Source organism: Malus domestica, chromosome 08 (assembly GCF_042453785.1).
Source record: "Malus domestica chromosome 08, GDT2T_hap1".
Taxonomy (NCBI): Eukaryota; Viridiplantae; Streptophyta; class Magnoliopsida; order Rosales; family Rosaceae; genus Malus; species Malus domestica.
Window position 1 is genome coordinate 3,063,117 of NC_091668.1, and position 19,094 is coordinate 3,082,210.

Consider the following 19,094-nt stretch of genomic DNA (forward strand, 5'->3'; position numbering starts at 1 on the left):
TGACGATTGGGCCAACCACAATTTGAGCCACTTAAATGCAGGTCGTATGGTGGAAAGTATAGTGCTTGATCATGCTTTTTGGACTCAATCAGAACATGAGTGCCAAGTGTTTGAACCTCTTTACAAAGTTTTACGGATTGTTGACACAGAAGTGTATCCTACTATGGGGGCAGTATATGAGTTGATGCGTGTAGTGAATGATGAATTGGAAAGAAAACATGGTGCAAGGTGGGTCATAAAGATAATTGAAGACCGATGGTATAAAACATTATACCACAATTTGCATGCAGCAGGTATAAATTATGTCATAATTTGCAATTCATTTCTTTAATTGCATAAGTATTATTTCTCTTATTAGAGTATGTGTTTCTTTAAACAGCATATTATTTGAATCCCCGATACCAATACAGACCCGGTGTTGGAGATGATGGTACCCTTATACGTGTTGTACATAATGTATACTCTAAATTAGACCCTGCATCACCAGCAGTTGGCCAATTTGGAAATGAGGTACACAATTACTTTGTTGGATTAAACTAACACGATTTATTGAATTCAGCTAACATGGTTTAAAGATTCAAGAAGAACTTTTGGAGAACCAACATCAGTTGCTGCTCGAACAAATATGTCTCCTAGTGAGTATAAACATATTTCACTATAAGTTTATAATAGAATTTGTTGGAGTTATTAGGCTTATCAACATTGTTTTTCATTGTAGCTGAATGGTGGATCATGTATGGGACCGATGCACCAACTGTGAGAAAGTTAGCAATCAAAGTATTATCACAAACAGCTTCCTCATCTGTTTGTGAAAGAAATTGGAGCACATTTGCACTCATACAAACAAAGCAACGAAATAAGTTGGTTCATAGTAGCTTGGAAAAATTAGTTTATTGCTACTACAACATGAAGCTTCAAGTTCGAGATAAGGAAGCAGAAATAGATCATGTCGATCGTGGTGACCCACTAGATGTGTTTGATATTGTTGGTGAAGATGATGATACAGAGGGTAACCAACTTTTTCAATGGATTAGACCTCTTCATTTAGATGATGAAGAAGACAATCTAGCTCTCAGAGTTACTGAAGAAGCACGTAATGAAGGGATAAATGTAGAAAGAGTATTAGAGGAGGATGTGGGATCTAGCAGCGCTGACTCTTTGGAAGAACTTTTGCGCCCAATACCAAGAAACACTGGAATTCCACCTTCTTCCAATCCTACACAACCACAACATCGTGCTGATACTAATGATAGCTCTAGTACAAGATCAGGAGACTCACCTACCACCAGAGGTGGGAATGATAAAGGATATAGTGGAGCTGGAGGTAGTGGTGGTGGATATGGAAACTATGTTGGACCACCTAGATTTATGAGCTCCTTCATTGGTGAGGCAAACTTCACGCATGCAACACAGGATGATGACCATGGCAGTAGGCGGACAGGACTAGGAATTGGTGTCATAGGGAAAGACTATACTCGTAGAGAAAGAGGCAAGGGGATTTTGTCAGGTCAAGAAGATGACTCGTTATCTAGAACTTCGGACTCTGTTGGAGTGGGAAGTAGTAACTATGGTAATCCTCATAACCAACAATTTCTCTACCCTTCATATCCCATTCCTGTTGGGATGGAATCGACTCATGAAAACAATCCGAGACTCAATCTTCAAATGATTTTGCTTATGGACAAGGTCAACCAATCTCGGATCCATATGGGTGACATGTTAACAATTACATGCAAAACTATTTTGGGGATTTATCATTTGATAACTACTCTTTACAATACACTCATTCTACACATAGAGATGATGAAGATAGTGAAAAATTTGAACCTCATAGGAACTCTATGTGGTACTAAGTCACTGGTGTATCTTACCATGCAATGTATAAAGTGTAAAATATTGTACTAATTCATTATATATAAATGATTATAGTGTGTATAGACTTCTTTCATTAATTACTACATATTTTCTACGCTCACAATGTTTATCAGCTCGTTATATAATCAACTTGATAATGTTAAATCCATCATGCAATGCATTTCCTTCTAATTTTTTGTGATAAACTAATAGATAATTGACTAAATAAACATGCTGCAAAGTTTCAATAAAAATTTCCAAGTTTTTCTTACAATTTCCGTACTTTCTATGTAATATTTATCGATATTATCCTAATATTTCCATTTACGGTAGTTTCGAACTACGATATTTCCGACGATATTTTCTTCCCCATAACAATCTCTCCTCCTGATTCGCTCCTGTCTTCCTCGCCCCGTCCGCTGCCATCATCATCAAGCCTCGATCTCTCTTCCTGACTCACTCTCTGAAAATCAGTCTCTCTCTCTCTCTATCTCTCTCTCTGACGAACTCAAGGGGACGAACGACGAAGTCGAACAACTCGAAACGACGAATTAGTCATCTCCTTCGTCTGACTCAGACCCATATTTGCAGCGCACGACTCTGCTCATAGTTCTCTTCAATTTTAAGGTATTACGTTTTAGGGATTTAGGATTAAAAATTAAATTAGGGTTTTCTAGATTTAGGGATTTTGTTGGGTTCTTGAACCTTGACCTCTGTTATGTTTTCATACATTCATCAACACACACAATGGGTAATTCCCTTAACTCTCCTTGTCTCTGACCAACACTGGGTTCCATTTTCTACTCCATTACTTATCTTTTTGTTCAACAATTTTCCAGTTTAAACTGTTCGTCTATATCCCATGATGGATCCATGGTTGCTGGTGGATTTTCAGACTCGTCGCTGAAGGTTTCATCTTATCTTATTACTTTCTTCTTGTGCATATTGTTCTTCAAGTGTGAGCTACTGTTGAAGCATTCTTCGACAGGTATGGGATATGGCAAAGATTGGGCAACAAGGCCTTGATTGTAAGTTTCAAAGTTCAGTTTTTGTACGACGATTTTTTTACTTGTTCTTGAAATATGCAAATATGCAATTATATTGAACTATGCTTGTGCAGCAGCTTTGCAGGTTGATAATGGTACCACCACTTCAAGTGAACAAGTTCTGTCTCACTTCCATGTAGTGAAACAACTTCTGTGCTGCTGCAGTGCTGCCGTGCACTGCAGTTTATAAATTATATATATATATATATAAAGAGTTGGACCCGTGGACCCGCCCCGAATCAGCCTTTTTGAAATGTGCTGGGTAGGTCCAGTTCCAAAACTCAAAATCTCTCTACCCGGCCCGTCCCACCCCGTTACTGTTTAAAACGGGTAAGGTCCGGTTCCTCCAAAATTGGGCCCGGCCTGTGCCCAGCCCTACCCACAACACCCTTTAAGGATATCAATTATAATTGTAATTTTCTTATGGAAAATAAAAAATTTGATGGACTTGTAGTTATGTGATGTAATGTTGTGATTAATACATTAACTGACATGGGGAACTATAGTATCATTGATTGGGCAAACAAATGACTTTCAGAAGTAACCATTCTTAGAGGGAAAATGTACGCGTTTGAGGTATCTGTTTGTGTTTGCTGTGTTCAGAAGTGCTTAATTTACGTATGTAGTTGCTTTGAACTATTAAAGTTGCGTTTATGTGAGTCGAAGCAAGTTGATATAACATGGACTTGTGATTGTAATGGTATTTGATATGTTTTGGATGTGTAGAAGTGTAGGTGTAAAATTCTTTTAGGCAATATCAGAAACAAGAGAGGGAAGCTGCAATGTTGGTCAGGAAGCAGCAGACATATTCTCTTTTGGATGCAGATGATGACGACGACGATGATGGAGGTAGATCATCTGTCCCTGTTGTTTCAGAGTTAAGGAAACCAGATTCCCATAAGAAGCGGTTTAGGAAGAAGGGTTTGAGTCAAGAAGATGAAGACGATGAGGTTAAGCCCTTAAACTTTTGTAATATAATATTCTGTTTTTGTTTCTCAGGGTAATCGTTGTTTTAACTTAGTGCAATGCTGCAGGGGATTGCACAAGAGGAAGAAAAGAGAAGGGTAAAAAGACGAACTTCGCCAGACGAAGATCATGGTTCAGAGGTTTTCTTCTTATATATTTATTTTAAATTTATGCATAGGTTCAGTTTCTCGTAATTTGTCGCTGTTTTAATTGAAAAACAAAGTTAAGTAATAATGCATGATGGAAGCAGAGATAAATTTGATTGAATTGATATAGTTCTTCAATACTTGTCCTGACTCACTTTGTAGTCTGAATGATTATTTTGACGTCTTTTTACCCAATGGTATTATCTGCATGGTTCACAATGGGCACTATAGTTACAAATTTTTTTTGCTCTCTCTCCCTCTCTCTCTCGCTCTCTCTCTTTTATTATAATAAATCTCAGTACATTGAGTAGCAATTTTACATTCATTTTTCAGTTATAGATTTTTCCTTGTTCTTCTCTACCAGTTTTTAAAATGTCCTCTATTTATAATGGCATGCAGTCAGAAGAAGAAAGATTGCGTGATCAAAGAGAGAGGGAGCAATTGGAGCGGAATATAAGGGAGCGGGACACAACAGCAACACGAAAGGTACACATTTAGTTATGAGCTGGTTTTCATTTTCTACTTTTTCTTTGGTATCAAATCAGCTTGGATTGTCATCTTGCTTCGAGCTACTTCTGACACTGCTTGTTTCCTTTCTCGTCACTAACATCTTTTTTTTCTCGCTTTCAACAGTTAACGGAGAGAAAGTTGTCAAAAAAGGAAGAAGGTACGACAACTTGAGGATATAATTACATCGGCACATATTTGTCAAGAGTTGCATATTGTGTGTTTGCGATTATACATCTAGATGCATATTCAGGATTTAAGTTCTCATTATGATGCATTGTACTATTGAACAGAGGAGGCTATTCGGAGAACAAATGCTTTTGAGAAAAATGACATTGAAGATTTAAGGTATGTCATTATCTATATATCATGAATTGACTAACTCTGAAGTCCTGCTTATTTATTTGGGTTCTTTCTTACAGGTAAAGTTCTATTCTTTTGGTAGGCAAAAGTAAACTTAAAATACCTGTTTTTTGAATAGTTAAAATATGCTTATTCATTTTATTCTACCCCTTTAGCACCCCTTTAGCAGTTAAGCACTTTGCTAAGCTCAATATGATTAAAACTTTTGGGCAAGTGAACATATTTGCCTTTCTTTCTTATTTCGTTATCATGTATGTGTTGTACTGTCTGTTCAAGTTATGTTAGGATTCCAAACTGTGTTTTCTCATTGCAAATGAACTTGGTGTTTCATTTTAACCCTAGAAAAGAGGGTCTTCGCTCTTTTTTGTGTGCCTGGTTGTGTGCACTTTCATTTGCTTTCTAGATTTTTTTCCCTACACAATTTTTTAGTTGACACTTTCGGTATCATTGTGTTACGTGACTCCCGTTGAAACCTCGTGAATTACGCACAGAAAATCTGTCCCTGTTTCTGGATTGTTTGGTAGACCGATAGTCTCTTTAGATGGCTTGTATGCTGGAGCTATTATATTCACCCTAGAAAGCAAAGCACTCATAAAAAATATATACATATGTGTGTGTTTTCTATATGTCACCAAGCAGGGTTCTTGGTTTATATGTATTGATAAGCAAGTGGTCTGATATTTTTATTCTCTGCTTCAGAAAAGTTTCAAGACAAGAATATCTAAAGAAAAGGGAGCAAAAGAAGTTGGAGGAAATCAGGTTTGAAAAGAACTACTTTTTGCCTTTTCCTAAAGTTAGCTCACACCACTTCCTTTCCCTCCTCCCACAATCAATGTTAATTATTGTTTTGATATGTATCTCAGAGATGATTTAGAGGATGAGCAATACTTATTTGATGGCGTGAAACTCACTGAAGCAGAATATCGCGAATTAAGGTAATGAAAAAGCAGTTGCTGAATTTTTTTTGTTCTGCACGGTTCTCGGGTTACTGCCTAGCATTTAATAACTTAGATGAACCAACTATAAATAAAAAATTATGTTCAGTTGTTTTATCGGCAGCGATTTCTATATCCAGAATCTAATTTTTGTCATATTCATTGTTTTCTGGACAGTTACAAGAAACAAATATACGAAATTGTGAGGAAGAGGTCAGATGAACCTGAGGATGCCAATGAGGTAAATGGGGGGTTTTTGATAATTAACCACGGTTAGCTAGGTTGCCTGTTTTGAGAAGAGTTTCTACTGAGAATTTTCTCCCTGTTCACTTTGGAGTGATCAAATGATTTTAATGCTTCCTCGATCTCCTTACACATCAATGTTATCATCTGATTATGTGCTATACTTTCATTTTTTTTTTGTAATGCAGTACAGGATGCCGGATGCCTATGATGACAAGAATGGTGTTAATCAGGAGAAGAGATTTTCTGTGGCTGTGCAACGCTACAGGTAATTATTTAGGAAATGTTAAGAATAACTACAATTACTAAACCCAAACATATTCCTAACTGGCATAAATGATTTCAGTCTTAATACTGGTCTTCTTGAAATTTTTCTAATAGCTATTTTGTTGTATAGGTACCAGAGTGCTGGGGATAAAATGAACCCATTTGCAGAACAGGAAGCTTGGGAGGATCACCAAATTGGTGAGTTCATGGTGAAGTTTTAGCGTCTGTTAGGTGAACCTTCTTATATAATTTAGACAAATGTCAGAAATATTCATCTTGAGGTCATCATCTTGCAGGAAAGGCAACGCTGAAATTTGGTTCAAAAAATAAAAAGCAAATGTCAGATGACTATCAGTAAGTTTACGAAGTTTTATCCTTTTGCTTCTGTTTTACCTGCTTGTTATCACCATCTGAAGTTGCAATGTGTAATAAGTGAACCAAATTTATAGTGGAGGCATGCTTTGATAGCTTCTTTTGTTTGTGCATAAGCATGCTAAGTTTTTTAACCTATGTCTTTTGATGTTTAGATTTGTATTTGTGGACCAGATTGAGTTTATCAAGGCATCGGTGATGGATGGTGATAAGGTATTTCTATTAACAGCACCAGTTTTGACTTGACACATTTCTCTGGTATCACAGTACACTTCTCATTTGCTTATTTTGTGGGTACAGTTTGATGATGATGGGGAACCCTCCGAGCTACTTGAGTCGAGGGCGAAATCAACCTTAGAGAAGCTCCAGGTTGCTGATAATTTCTTTTTTTTTTTTTTTTTTTTTGCTTGTTTATATTTTCCTTGGCTTTTTGCTAAGACGTTTAACTGTGTTTGGTATGACGTATTAGATTGGAAGGCAGCTCTTTGCTAGTCTGGCTTTGTTTTTGTTTTAGGCTGTTGGTTGGTTTTCTGTTCTTTATTTTGGCTTCACTGTTTGGGCTGGTCCGCTGGACCACCCTCTTTGTTTTCCTATTTTCTTTCTCCTATTAAAATTTTCTCTTTACCAATAAATTGTTCAGAACATTTACAGAAAAAACTGAAGAGAATGAATGAATATCACTAAAAGATGCATACATTATTGAAGCAATAAAGGTTCTTTCAGTGTCAATTTAATTTGTGCCTGTCTTTTATGAATTATGAGTTAACTATATAATTAACCTTTAATTGTATTAAATTATAGGAGATTATATTGTTGTATTTTACTAATCATATATGTTTTTGTTCATTCAGGAGGATAGAAAAACATTACCCATCTACACATACCGTGAATCATTGCTCGATGCTGTTGAAAAACATCAGGTTTTTGTTTAATCTTTTCTGTTACAAATTTATTATTTTTTACTAGAAATGCATTCATTCAAATGCACCGTAGCAGATCATTATCTTGCGCCAAATGGTTATGTGTTTTACTTTCACAATAGAAGTCAGAAAGAATTCTAATAAATATCATATCAACAAATCTCTAAGCATTTTCTTGTATTACATGCCCTTGTCTTCTGGTTTTGTAGGTCCTTGTTATTGTTGGTGAAACCGGTTCTGGAAAAACTACACAGATACCCCAATATCTTCACGAGGCCGGATACACAAAGCGTGGAAAGGTGTAAGCTTTGTTTCTTGCAATTTTATGGTTATGTGATAGAAATCTGTCTATGTTTATCATGCAAACATTCGACTCTGGTATGATATTATTATTGAAATGGACGGTAATACGAGGTAGCTCATTGTCATAAACGTTTTGCCCTTTTTTTACTTATGTGGCTAATAAAACAAAAACAGATTTTTCTTTTTTGGTTTTTGCAACGTTGTGTTTTTAATGTCTTTACCTTATGGAGACTAACAATCTATTAACTTTCTCAAACTACCTGAAAGGTTTGAAAAATATTAGACCATTAAAAAGGTGGACTCATTATTATGCTATAACTATCTGATGGTAGTCGAACTTATGGAATCTTATTCATTTTTCTTTCAGATTGGATGCACACAACCACGGCGAGTTGCTGCTATGAGTGTTGCTGCAAGGGTTTCTCAAGAAATGGGGGTCAAACTTGGGCATGAGGTATCCCCATTTCGTTGAATTGATCATTGTTCATTATGCTAATAACTAATAAGTTAATAACCCGAATGGATTAAAAGAAGCATCAATGACCTGCATTAGAGGTGATACTCACTCTGATGTTCTGATGGATGGTACTTATTTTGATGATATACATTATTCTTTGTTTACAAATTTGAAATGTTTTTCTAGTTTCTTTATCTGTTCTGAAAATGTACCCAAAACTAGAAAAAACAATAGAGGTGGCGGCAATCTGACCTCTTTTAACTGTAGTGGGTGCTTTTTATGCCATATACAGGTTGGTTATTCCATTCGTTTTGAGGATTGCACATCCGAAAAGACTTTTTTGAAATATATGACAGATGGAATGCTGTTGCGAGAATTCCTTGGTGAACCAGATCTGGCTAGCTACAGGTAAGGTAACTTTGTGGCATAATGGTTGAATATTGGTTTTTTTACTTTGTCTCACCGTTTGTCTGCAATTGTTTCAGTGTCGTGATGGTGGACGAGGCCCATGAGCGAACACTGTCAACTGATATTCTATTTGGATTAGTAAAGGTGAGCAATAACTCTTTCATGTTTTCTAGTCATTTATTTAAAGTTATTTCCGTGAAGAGCATTATTCGTTAATGACTGGACCAAACCATCAGTGCTTCCAATCTTTAAGTGACTTTTGTGCACCTTTGTGGGGGATAACTGATTAGTTGACCACAGTTGAAGATTTAGTTTTCTTGGCTTTGCATAATTTCTTCTTTTTTAGTGGAAGTATTGTGCATGCTTTATGGAATAACCCTGCTTATGTGTGCCGAAATTTGAGCTGATGGTCTTGTTTTTCTTTGAAAATTATTTTATAATGGCCACCCTGCTGGAAGCACTTAATAATAGACTCATAGATACCTTTGGTTTCTTCAGATATCTGATGGGTAGTGGTTTTTGTAATAGGATATTGCTCGGTTTAGACCCGATCTTAAACTGCTTATCTCAAGTGCAACGCTTGATGCTGAAAAGTTCAGTGATTATTTTGATTCTGCTCCAATTTTTAAAATTCCTGGGAGGCGGTATCCTGTTGAAATACATTACACGAAAGCACCAGAAGCTGATTACTTAGATGCAGCAATTGTAACTTCACTCCAAATCCATGTGACACAACCTCCGGGAGATATATTGGTGTTCCTCACTGGTCAAGAAGAAATCGAGACAGCAGAAGAAATAATGAAGCACAGAACACGGGGTCTAGGGACAAAAATTGCTGAGCTGATTATTTGTCCCATATATGCAAACCTACCAACTGAGCTGCAATCAAAAATTTTTGAACCCACACCTGAAGGGGCAAGGAAGGTTATCCTTGCCACAAATATTGCAGAAACTTCGCTTACCATTGATGGGATCAAATATGTTATTGACCCTGGTTTTTGCAAGATGAACTCCTATAATCCAAGGACTGGTATGGAGTCGTTGTTAATCACTCCCATCTCAAAGGCATCTGCAATGCAGAGGGCAGGTCGATCTGGTCGAACTGGTCCTGGAAAGTGCTACCGCTTATATACTGCCTACAATTATTACAATGATTTGGACGACAACACAGTACCAGAAGTGCAGAGGACTAATCTTGCAAATGTTGTGCTTTCATTGAAGAGCCTTGGTATTCATGACTTGTTACATTTTGATTTTATGGACCCTCCACCATCTGAAGCATTACTAAAAGCCCTGGAACTTTTATTTGCACTAAGTGCATTAAATAAGGTGGGTGAGTTGACTAAAGTTGGTCGAAGGATGGCAGAGTTTCCACTTGACCCCATGCTATCTAAGATGATAGTTGCTTCTGATAAGTACAAGTGTTCAGATGAGATTATTTCCATTGCTGCCATGCTTTCCATTGGTAATTCAATCTTTTACCGTCCAAAGGACAAGCAAGTCCATGCGGACAATGCACGATTGAATTTTCACATGGGGAATGTCGGAGATCACATTGCGTTGCTCAAGGTATACTTTCGCCTTCCTTTACTGTATAGTTTTGTTTCCATATTCCCTTTAGTGAACATGTCTGATGTTTACGGCTTTAAACCATGACTTAGGGACTTGGGGGATCGGAAAATGGTAAAGTTCATATTTTAACATTAAGTAGTTATAAACTTATAATGAATTGAATGAGGTTGTTACTCATGAAGGACAAACCGAAAGCTTTCCCATAACTGTAGGATTACATCAAGGCTCATCCTTAAGTCCTTACCTTTTTGCGTTGGTAATGGATGAGTTAACAGGACATATTCAAGATGATATTCCTTGGTGTATGCTTTTCGCAGACGATATAGTGTTGATAGATGAAACTCAGGAAGGGGTAAATGCAAAGCTTAACCTTTGGAGAGAAGTGTTGGAATATAAAGGTCTTCGCCTAAGCCGATCAAAGACAGAATATATGGAGTGCAAGTTCAGTGCAAATGGAGGCCAAAACGAGTTAGGCGTGAGGATCGGAGATCAAGAAATACCAAAGAGCGACCGTTTTCGTTACCTAGGATCTATCTTGCAAAAGAACGGAGAATTAGATGGAGATCTCAACCATAGAATACAAGCTGGATGGATGAAGTGGAAGAGTGCATCCGGCGTGTTATGTGATCGCCGTATGCCACTGAAGCTCAAGGGAAAATTTTATAGGACGGCAATAAGGCCGGCGATGCTGTATGGCACAGAATGTTGGGCGGTGAAACATCAACACGTACACAAAATGGGTGTAGCGGAGATGAGGATGCTTCGTTGGATGTGTGGGCACACGAGAAAGGATAAGATTAGGAATGAGGATATCCGGGGTAAAGTAAGAGTAGCCGAAATTGAAGGAAAGATGAGAGAAAATCGGTTACGGTGGTTTGGACATGTGCAAAGAAGGCCTACTGACGCTCCGATTAGAAGATGCGACTATGGGACAGAGGTTCAGGGCCGAAGGGGTAGAGGAAGACCTAGGAAAACTTTGGAAGAGACTCTAAGAAAAGACTTAGAGTACTTGGATCTAACGAAGGACATGACACAGGATCGAGCACAATGGCGTTCTAAGATTCATATAGCCGATCCCACTCAGTGACTTGGATTTTCCAAGTCTCCAACCGAGAAGTTTTCCTCACTCGAAAAATTAAGGGAACACTACCCCAACCTACATGCTCCACTCAGAAAGCTTCAACATACAAGCTTCAACAAAAGAAAATTCACAGAACTTAGCGAAGAAGGCTTTGGTGTTTTTAACACAGTACGTTGAAATGAAGGAAAGCTTATTTATTGATATCCCCAATAAGCTACAAATATGTACATATACATGAGTCAAAATAAACACACAAGAGGGAGCCTTCATAAAGGCTGCTTAGGAGAAGTCTCAGCAGTCGGTAGAGCCCCAGAAAGAGAAGGCACCGGAGGGGGATCATTTGGAGCCTCAGTACTGGACAGAACCCTAGAAGGAGGAGGCATCAGAGGTTGATCATTTGGAGCTTCATTACGCGGTACAGCCCCAGAAGACGAAGGCAATAAATGCCTTTGGAACAAACCCACAAATCTCTGATGATCAAGTAAAACCTGACCATCAGTTTCCTTCATCTGGTCAAGCTTCCTCTTCATGTTTGTAGCATAGTCATGTGCGAGCCGGTGCAACTGTTTATTCTCATGCTTGAGCCCTCTAATCTCCTGTTTGAGACTCATCACTTCAGCCGCCAATGATTCAACTTGGCGGGTTCGAGCAAATAGGCGTTGGGCCATATTAGACACAGAACCTGCACACTGAACACTGAGAGCCAGCGAATCCTTAACAGCTAACTCATCAGACCGTTTGGAAAGTAGTCTGTTATCTTTGGGAGTGAGAAGGTTCCTGGCCACCACCGCAGCGGTCATATCATTCTTCATCACGGAATCCCCAACGGTAAGTGGACCAGTAGGGGAGACGAAGGATGGGCGCCATATGTTGTCTGGAGAAGGCGGGGCTGCCTCTTCAACAAGATTCAAGTCAAAACGACGGTCGGAGGGGCCAGACATTTTCAAAGTTGTTGAAGAGAGAAGAGGTCGGACAAATCAAGATCTTAGAAGTGCAAGAATGAAGCTTCTACTGGTGGAGATTCAAGTGTGCTTTGGAACTTAATGTCAGCCCCTATAAAAATCTGCACTCGACGGAGCTTCAGAAATCGAAGAGGCGCCTGCTCAGAAATCGAAGAGGCGTTTGCTTTCTCAAAAGCTGGGCTGCTTAGAGATAACGAGGGTTGATCTCAGAAATCGAAGAGGCGTTTGCTTTCTCAAAAGTTGGGCTGCTCAAAGACCACGAAGGCCGATCTCAGAAATCGAAGAGGCGCTCGCTTTCTCAAAAGCTGGGCTACCCAGAGACCACGAGGGCCGATCTCAGAAATCGAAGAGGCACCTACTTTTCCAGCCTTGTCAGCACCTGTCACACGCACACTCAGCTTTGCCGAAGTTATGGGCATTCTGTCGAAGACTTCTGGGGAAGTAGAAAACACATGAATCTTACTGTTCAATCACCCACTTCCCACACGCAACAATAGCTCATGGGTACCACAGATAACTTTGCCAAAGTTGAGCACGTGAAGCTTGCAGCTCCCACTACATCGCTCTGACCAAGAAGGGTAAAAGAATAGCAAAGAAACAGCACTAACAAAGTTTAGACCCATAAATTTTGAAGGTCTAGCTACCATATTATTACCCACAAGGGTAAAGGAACAGTACCACTGCTGGATAATTGGAAAGTCCCTGTGTGTCAACCTCTGTGCTTCGTGGCAAGGTAGACTAGCAAACATGCCCAACCTTTACTCACATTCGAGAAAACACTCCCAATAAGATTGCTTGCTCCAAAATCGAAGAGGCACCGTCCTCCGAATCTCGAGAGCCAGACTCCCAACATGACTACTTTCTTAAAAATCAAAGAGAGGGTAAAGGAACAGTACCATTGTTGGATAATTGGAAAGTCCCTGTGTGTCAACCTCTGTGCTTCGTGGCAAGGTAGACTAGCAAACATGCCCAACCTTTACTCACATTCGAGAAAACACTCCCAACAAGATTGCTTGCTCCAAAATCGAAGAGGCACCGCCCTCCGAATCTCGAGAGCCAGACTCCCAACATGATTACTTTCTCAAAAATCGAAGAGACTGCTCCCCGAATCTTCGAGAGCCAGACCCCCAGCATGATTGCTTTCTCAAAAATCGATGAGGCATCGTTCTCCGAATCAATCGAAGAGGCGCTCGCTTTCTCAAAAGCTGGGCTGCTCAGAGACCACGAGGGCCGATCTCAGAAATCGGAGAGGCACCTACTTTTCTAGCCTTGTCAGCACCTGTCACACGCACACTCAGCTTTGCAGAAATTATGGGCATTCTGTCGAAGACTTCTGGTGAAGTAGAAAACACATGAATCTTACTGTTCAATCACCCACTTCCCACACGCAACAATAGCTCATGGGTACCACAGATAACTTTGCCAAAGTTCTCTGCCAAAGTTGAGCACGTGAAGCTTGCAGCTCCCACTACATCGCTCTGACCAAGAAGGGTAAAAGAATAGCAAAGAAACAGCACTAACAAAGTTTAGACACATAAATTTTGAAGGTCTAGCTACCATATTATTACCCACAAGGGTAAAGGAACAGTACCACTGTTGGATAATTGGAAAGTCCCTGTGTGTCAACCTCTGTGCTTCGTGGCAAGGTAGACTAGCAAACATGCCCAACCTTTACTCACATTCGAGAAAACACTCCCAACAAGATTGCTTGCTCCAAAATCGAAGAGGCACCGTCCTTCGAATCTCGAGAGCCAGACTCCCAACATGACTACTTTCTCAAAATCGAAGAGAGGGTAAAGGAACAGTACCATTGCTGGATAATTGGAAAGTCCCTGTGTGTTAACCTTTGTGCTTCGTGGCAAGGTAGACTAGCAAACATGCCCAACCTTTACTCACATTCGAGACAACACTCCCAACAAGATTGCTTGCTCCAAAATCGAAGAGGCACCGTCCTCCGAATCTCGAGAGCCAGACTCCCAACATGATTACTTCCTAAAAAATCGAAGAGACATTGCTCTCCGAATCTCGAGAGCCAGACCCCCAGCATGATTGCTTTCTCAAAAATCGAAGAGGCATCGTTCTCCGAATCTCGAGAGCCAGATACCACAGACCACTTTTTTCAAAGTGCTCTGACAGAGTTAAAACATGTGAAACTGGCAGCTCCCACTACCGTGCTATGACCAAGCAGGGTAAAGGAATAGCATTACTACTTGTTGTTAGGGAGACTCCTATATATGTCGACCTCCATCCCCAACGGACAGGCAGACCTGCAAAAATGCTCAACCCTTCATCATATCTGAGAGGGCACTCCCAACGAAGCCTTTCGAAATATTCAGCTTTCTTTCCCCCCGATAATACCTCTGCAAACAAGCTATACTAGAGCAAGAATATCTCATATCATCAGGGTTAAAAGCAAGAGTATCCCATATCATGCTTTTTCCCTGTCTTTTCCTTTGGCCTTGTTTTTACCTGCAAGACAAGGAGAAAGAGAGCAATCAGTCAGCACTTGGAATCAAGCTTCCAGCCAGGAACTGACTGCCTGGAACCCCTTACCTGATTACTTACCTGGCATTGCTCTCGAGTACTCATCTTCAACATCTTATGTTTCCAGGGAAGATTCCGCATCTGCTTGAGGAACAGATAGGGCAAGTGCGAAGGATACAAGGAAGCATATGGGGACAAGCGTAACAGCACACGTGCCGATACATCCATTACTCTGTCAAAAGCAAAAGTATCCCATATCAGCAGGGTGGAACGTACTCTAGATTTGATGGACTTGTTTTGACCCTCAAATTCTCCAGTCGGCCTTATACTCTGGAGGAAACCAGAAAACCCTTCAGCTCAGTTCAAGAATAAGCCTGTGGAAAGTTACTTCTTCAAAAACAAAAGTATCTCATATCATCTCTTCTCATTTTTCTTCTCTTTATCCTTCATGCTGCTGCAAGATGGGGAGAAGGTGAACAATCAGTCAGAGCTCTGATTGCTTATCTTGTTTGTCACCTCTTTCAGCAGACCCCCTAGCTCGGCGACTTGGGGGACTCCTACTACATGGTTTGTATCGTGCTTGACCAAGCCTGAAACTACAAGTAAGCTTCAAGTGAAATTGATACATTACCTTGTGCATCTCCACCAGTTAAAGATACCACCCCTGGATGGAGGAAGAGTACTTCCAGAGAAGATGCCACATCTACCTATGAGACAGATAAGGCAAGTCAAGACGACACCACACTCCGATACTTAGAAGTTTCGTGATTACGAGATCATTCTCCCATAATATTTCCTAATGTCATTTGTAATAAATCATTCACTTGTACTCACTAAAGGAGAGCTTGAACCTATGTACTTGTGTAAACCCTTCACAATTAATGAGAACTCTTCTATTCCGTGGACGTAGCCAATCTGGGTGAACCACGTACATCTTGTGTTTGCTTTCCTATCTCTATCCATTTATATACTTATCCACACTAATGACCGGAGCAATCTAGCGAAGATCACAAAAAGCGACCGTTTTCGCTACCTAGGATCTATCTTGCAAGAGAACGGAGAATTAGATGGAGATCTCAACCATAGAATACGAGCTGGATGGATGAAGTGTAAGAGTGCATCCGGCGTGTTGTGTGACCGTCGTAGGCCACTGAAGCTCAAGGGAAAATTTTATAGGACGGCAATAAGGCCAGCGATGTTGTATGGCACAGAATGTTGGGCGGTGAAGCATCAACACGTACACAAAATGGGTGTAGCGGAGATGAGGATGCTTCGTGGGATGTGTGGGCACACGAGAAATGATAAGATTGGGAATGAGGATATCCGAGGTAAAGTAGGAGTAGCCGAAATTGTAGGAAAGATGAGAGAAAATCGGCTCCGGTGATTTGGACATGTGCAAAGAAGGCCGACTGACGCTCCGGTTCGAAGATGTGACTACGGGACAGAGGTTCAGGGCCGAAGGGGTAGAGGAAGACCTAGGAAAATTTTGGAAGAGACTCTAAGAAAAGACTTAGAGTACTTGGATCTAACGGAGGACATGACACAAAACCGAGCGCAATGGCGTTCTAGGATTCATATAGCCGACCCCACTTAGTGGGAAAAGGCTTTGTTGTTGTTGTTGTTGTTGTTGTATAATCATAGGTTTATAATTCATGGAAAGAGACCAATTATTCAACCCAGTGGTGTTACGAGAATTATGTACAGGTACATTTTGATACTTGAGACGGATGCTTGTTAAAATCTTGATGTATTTTTTATTTGAAACATTGATACTAGTTTAGGTGTTTCCGTTTACTTATAGGTACTGATTAACATCTTGCTTTTACCATATCAATTTACACTTTATTGACTCTTGAATATTTATCAACACTCCTCTTACAGGTGAGAAGCATGAAGCGTGCTAGAGATATTAGAGACCAGCTCGAGGGACTCTTGGAGAGGGTGGAGATTGAGCTGGTTTCAAATATGAGTGATAACGAGACTATTAAGAAGGCCATTACATCTGGTAAATATACCATTACCGCTATAACCATAATGATCTAAAAGTGAAATCCTTCTTCCTTTTACTCTTGTTCATTGTTGAATTAAACTGTAATGGTTGCTGTTTCTATCAGGCTTCTTCCCTCATTCTGCAAAGCTTCAAAAGAATGGATCTTATAGAACGGTCAAACATCCACAGACTGTCCATATACATCCGAGCTCAGGGCTGTCACAGGTAAAGAAGAATTGCATTATCCTCGTTGCTACTTTCCATATGAATTTAGTCTTTTGGTTCGCAATCTAAACTGATCTCGCTCATGCTCTGCTTTATTTCTAACTCATTATATCTCATATGAACACATGTACATGATACCAATTATAAAAAATTCAGGCTTTTGTACAATTTGGATAACCATTAAAGGAGATTTAATGCATCTGGATACATCTGTGCATCTTTTAGTAATTTGATGACAGATTTCACTGATGGATTGATCAATTGTGTATTTCTTTTTATTTCTCTTCAGGTGCTTCCGAGATGGGTTATATACCATGAATTGGTACTTACGACCAAGGAATATATGAGACAGGTATCTGCTCCCTGTACCTTTCATTTTCCATGATCAATATTTCTTATATGTTATTTGCATTACAGCTAAAGCCTACAAATTAAATTGCAGGTGACAGAATTAAAGCCAGAGTGGTTAGTGGAAATAGCTCCGCATTATTACCAGCTGAAGGATGTTGAAGATTGTATGATCTCTCTCTCTCTCTCTCTCTCTCTCTATTATGTATTGTTATTCTGCTACTTTAATGTACGATTACCTCTATCGTCAATCATATAACTGTTGATTTCTCTAGTAAAAAGATTTCTTGTATCATTTGATTGTTCATATTGCTGAACTATTTTTATCAATGGCAGCATTATCAAAGAAAATGCCTCGTGGAGAAGGGCGTGCGCAAGAAGGCTGAGAATTTGAAGATAATTGTATATACATCACTGGTGGCTTGTTGAAGCCTGCAAGTACAATTTTGTGCATTTAACTGCGTACTTTATCAAGTAGTTGACAAACTAACGACTCGGGCATTTCTAGGGATGGATCCTTTCGTAGTCACGGTACTGTTTCTACAAGATAATCCGAGGATACTCTTACTGTCAGGTTACGATTTAGTTCGAGGTAGACGACGATGTTTTGATCACATGTATATAAACTCTCAGGACTACAAAATACAGGTTAATCTTATGTAATAGCAGGTTTATGAGGTAGTGATGATGTCTTAATGAGGAGTTAGGCAGCTGAGTTGTTTTCTCTATCAAACATTTGTACAAGGATTATTATCCATTCATTGAATTTTATTTCACTCCTCAAGTGTTGGTATCTCAAGTTCCAATTCTATTATACGCCATCAAGATTTAATTTTTCGGCATGATATTATGTGATTGGTTGATATTGCCATTTTACGTTCTGTGTGCATGTAAGTTTCTTTTAAAGAAAATTAATGAAAATGGTTTGAAAACTTTGAATTTTAATGATAAAGATAAAATAAAGGGTAAAGTAAATAGTACCAGGTTTGATTTTTTAATGTAAAAATGTGGTTTTTCGTTAAAGTGAACAGTACCGTGAGTTTTTCGTTAAAACTCCATTTCTTAAGGAATCTCTGGTTTTTACTTCTGCCTAATTGTGGTTGACCTTTGACTTTAGTTCAACAAAAGATCCTCCCTAAATACGCGGGCTGAAGGCTACAAGTAGGCTCTTGGGACTGGACCAGTTTTTCAAATAAATATTAAATAGTGGTTATTCGCCGGAAAGGTTGCACAGATCAATTTTGCATATGCATTTGCAAATTACTCATATGCACGACTAACGTTAGCATTTGTCAAATACGTAGCGAGTCAACCATCCTTTGTAGAAGTATGGATTATTGTTCACTTAATGATTGATTTAATCGTTCTAATCAACATCAAAACAGTGTAATGAGACAAGAATCCTCGTTGAAAATACTTGTCACATGACATTGTTACGAGAGTTTCTCTCGTACTCAACACCTTACCCTCTTTTGCTTAAGCGTTGTTGACCCCATCAAGAATGAAAGGAAAAATGTATGTAAAGACTAAAGGCCGTTGGGATGGCGGGTAATAGGTAACAAAAATTAAAAAAAAAAAAGAACCTCAAAGTCTTTCTTCCTTCCTCCAACTGCTATTGGGTACTTGACCATATTAACTCAAATGT

General features: G+C 39.3%; 1 protein-coding gene across 8 annotated transcripts; it reads left to right on the forward strand.

Annotated features, from left to right (window-relative positions):
* Positions 1–2,249: 2,249 nt before the first annotated feature.
* LOC103410549 (pre-mRNA-splicing factor ATP-dependent RNA helicase DEAH1-like) lies at positions 2,250–18,225 on the forward strand. 8 transcript variants are annotated; one of them, XM_070827104.1, is made up of 29 exons: positions 2,250–2,481; positions 2,694–2,763; positions 2,843–2,882; positions 2,975–2,995; positions 3,627–3,850; positions 3,935–4,006; positions 4,412–4,498; positions 4,646–4,679; positions 4,813–4,867; positions 5,582–5,641; positions 5,746–5,817; positions 5,995–6,058; positions 6,249–6,328; positions 6,458–6,525; positions 6,624–6,681; positions 6,855–6,912; positions 7,000–7,068; positions 7,551–7,619; positions 7,829–7,918; positions 8,290–8,376; positions 8,672–8,787; positions 8,865–8,931; positions 9,316–10,356; positions 16,528–16,590; positions 16,768–16,891; positions 17,001–17,101; positions 17,391–17,453; positions 17,544–17,616; positions 17,786–18,225. In XM_070827104.1, exons 5-29 carry the CDS (start codon positions 3,683–3,685, stop codon positions 17,833–17,835), a joined length of 2,889 nt encoding a protein of 962 aa, XP_070683205.1. In that variant the 5' UTR covers positions 2,250–2,481; positions 2,694–2,763; positions 2,843–2,882; positions 2,975–2,995; positions 3,627–3,682; the 3' UTR covers positions 17,836–18,225. The 8 variants fall into 8 exon arrangements, 7 of the variants coding, with proteins under 7 accessions (XP_070683205.1, XP_070683204.1, XP_070683203.1 ...); XM_070827103.1 differs by lacking the exon at positions 2,975–2,995; XM_070827105.1 differs by lacking the exons at positions 2,250–2,481; positions 2,975–2,995 and adding an exon at positions 2,549–2,605.
* The last annotated feature ends 869 nt before the right edge of the window (positions 18,226–19,094 follow it).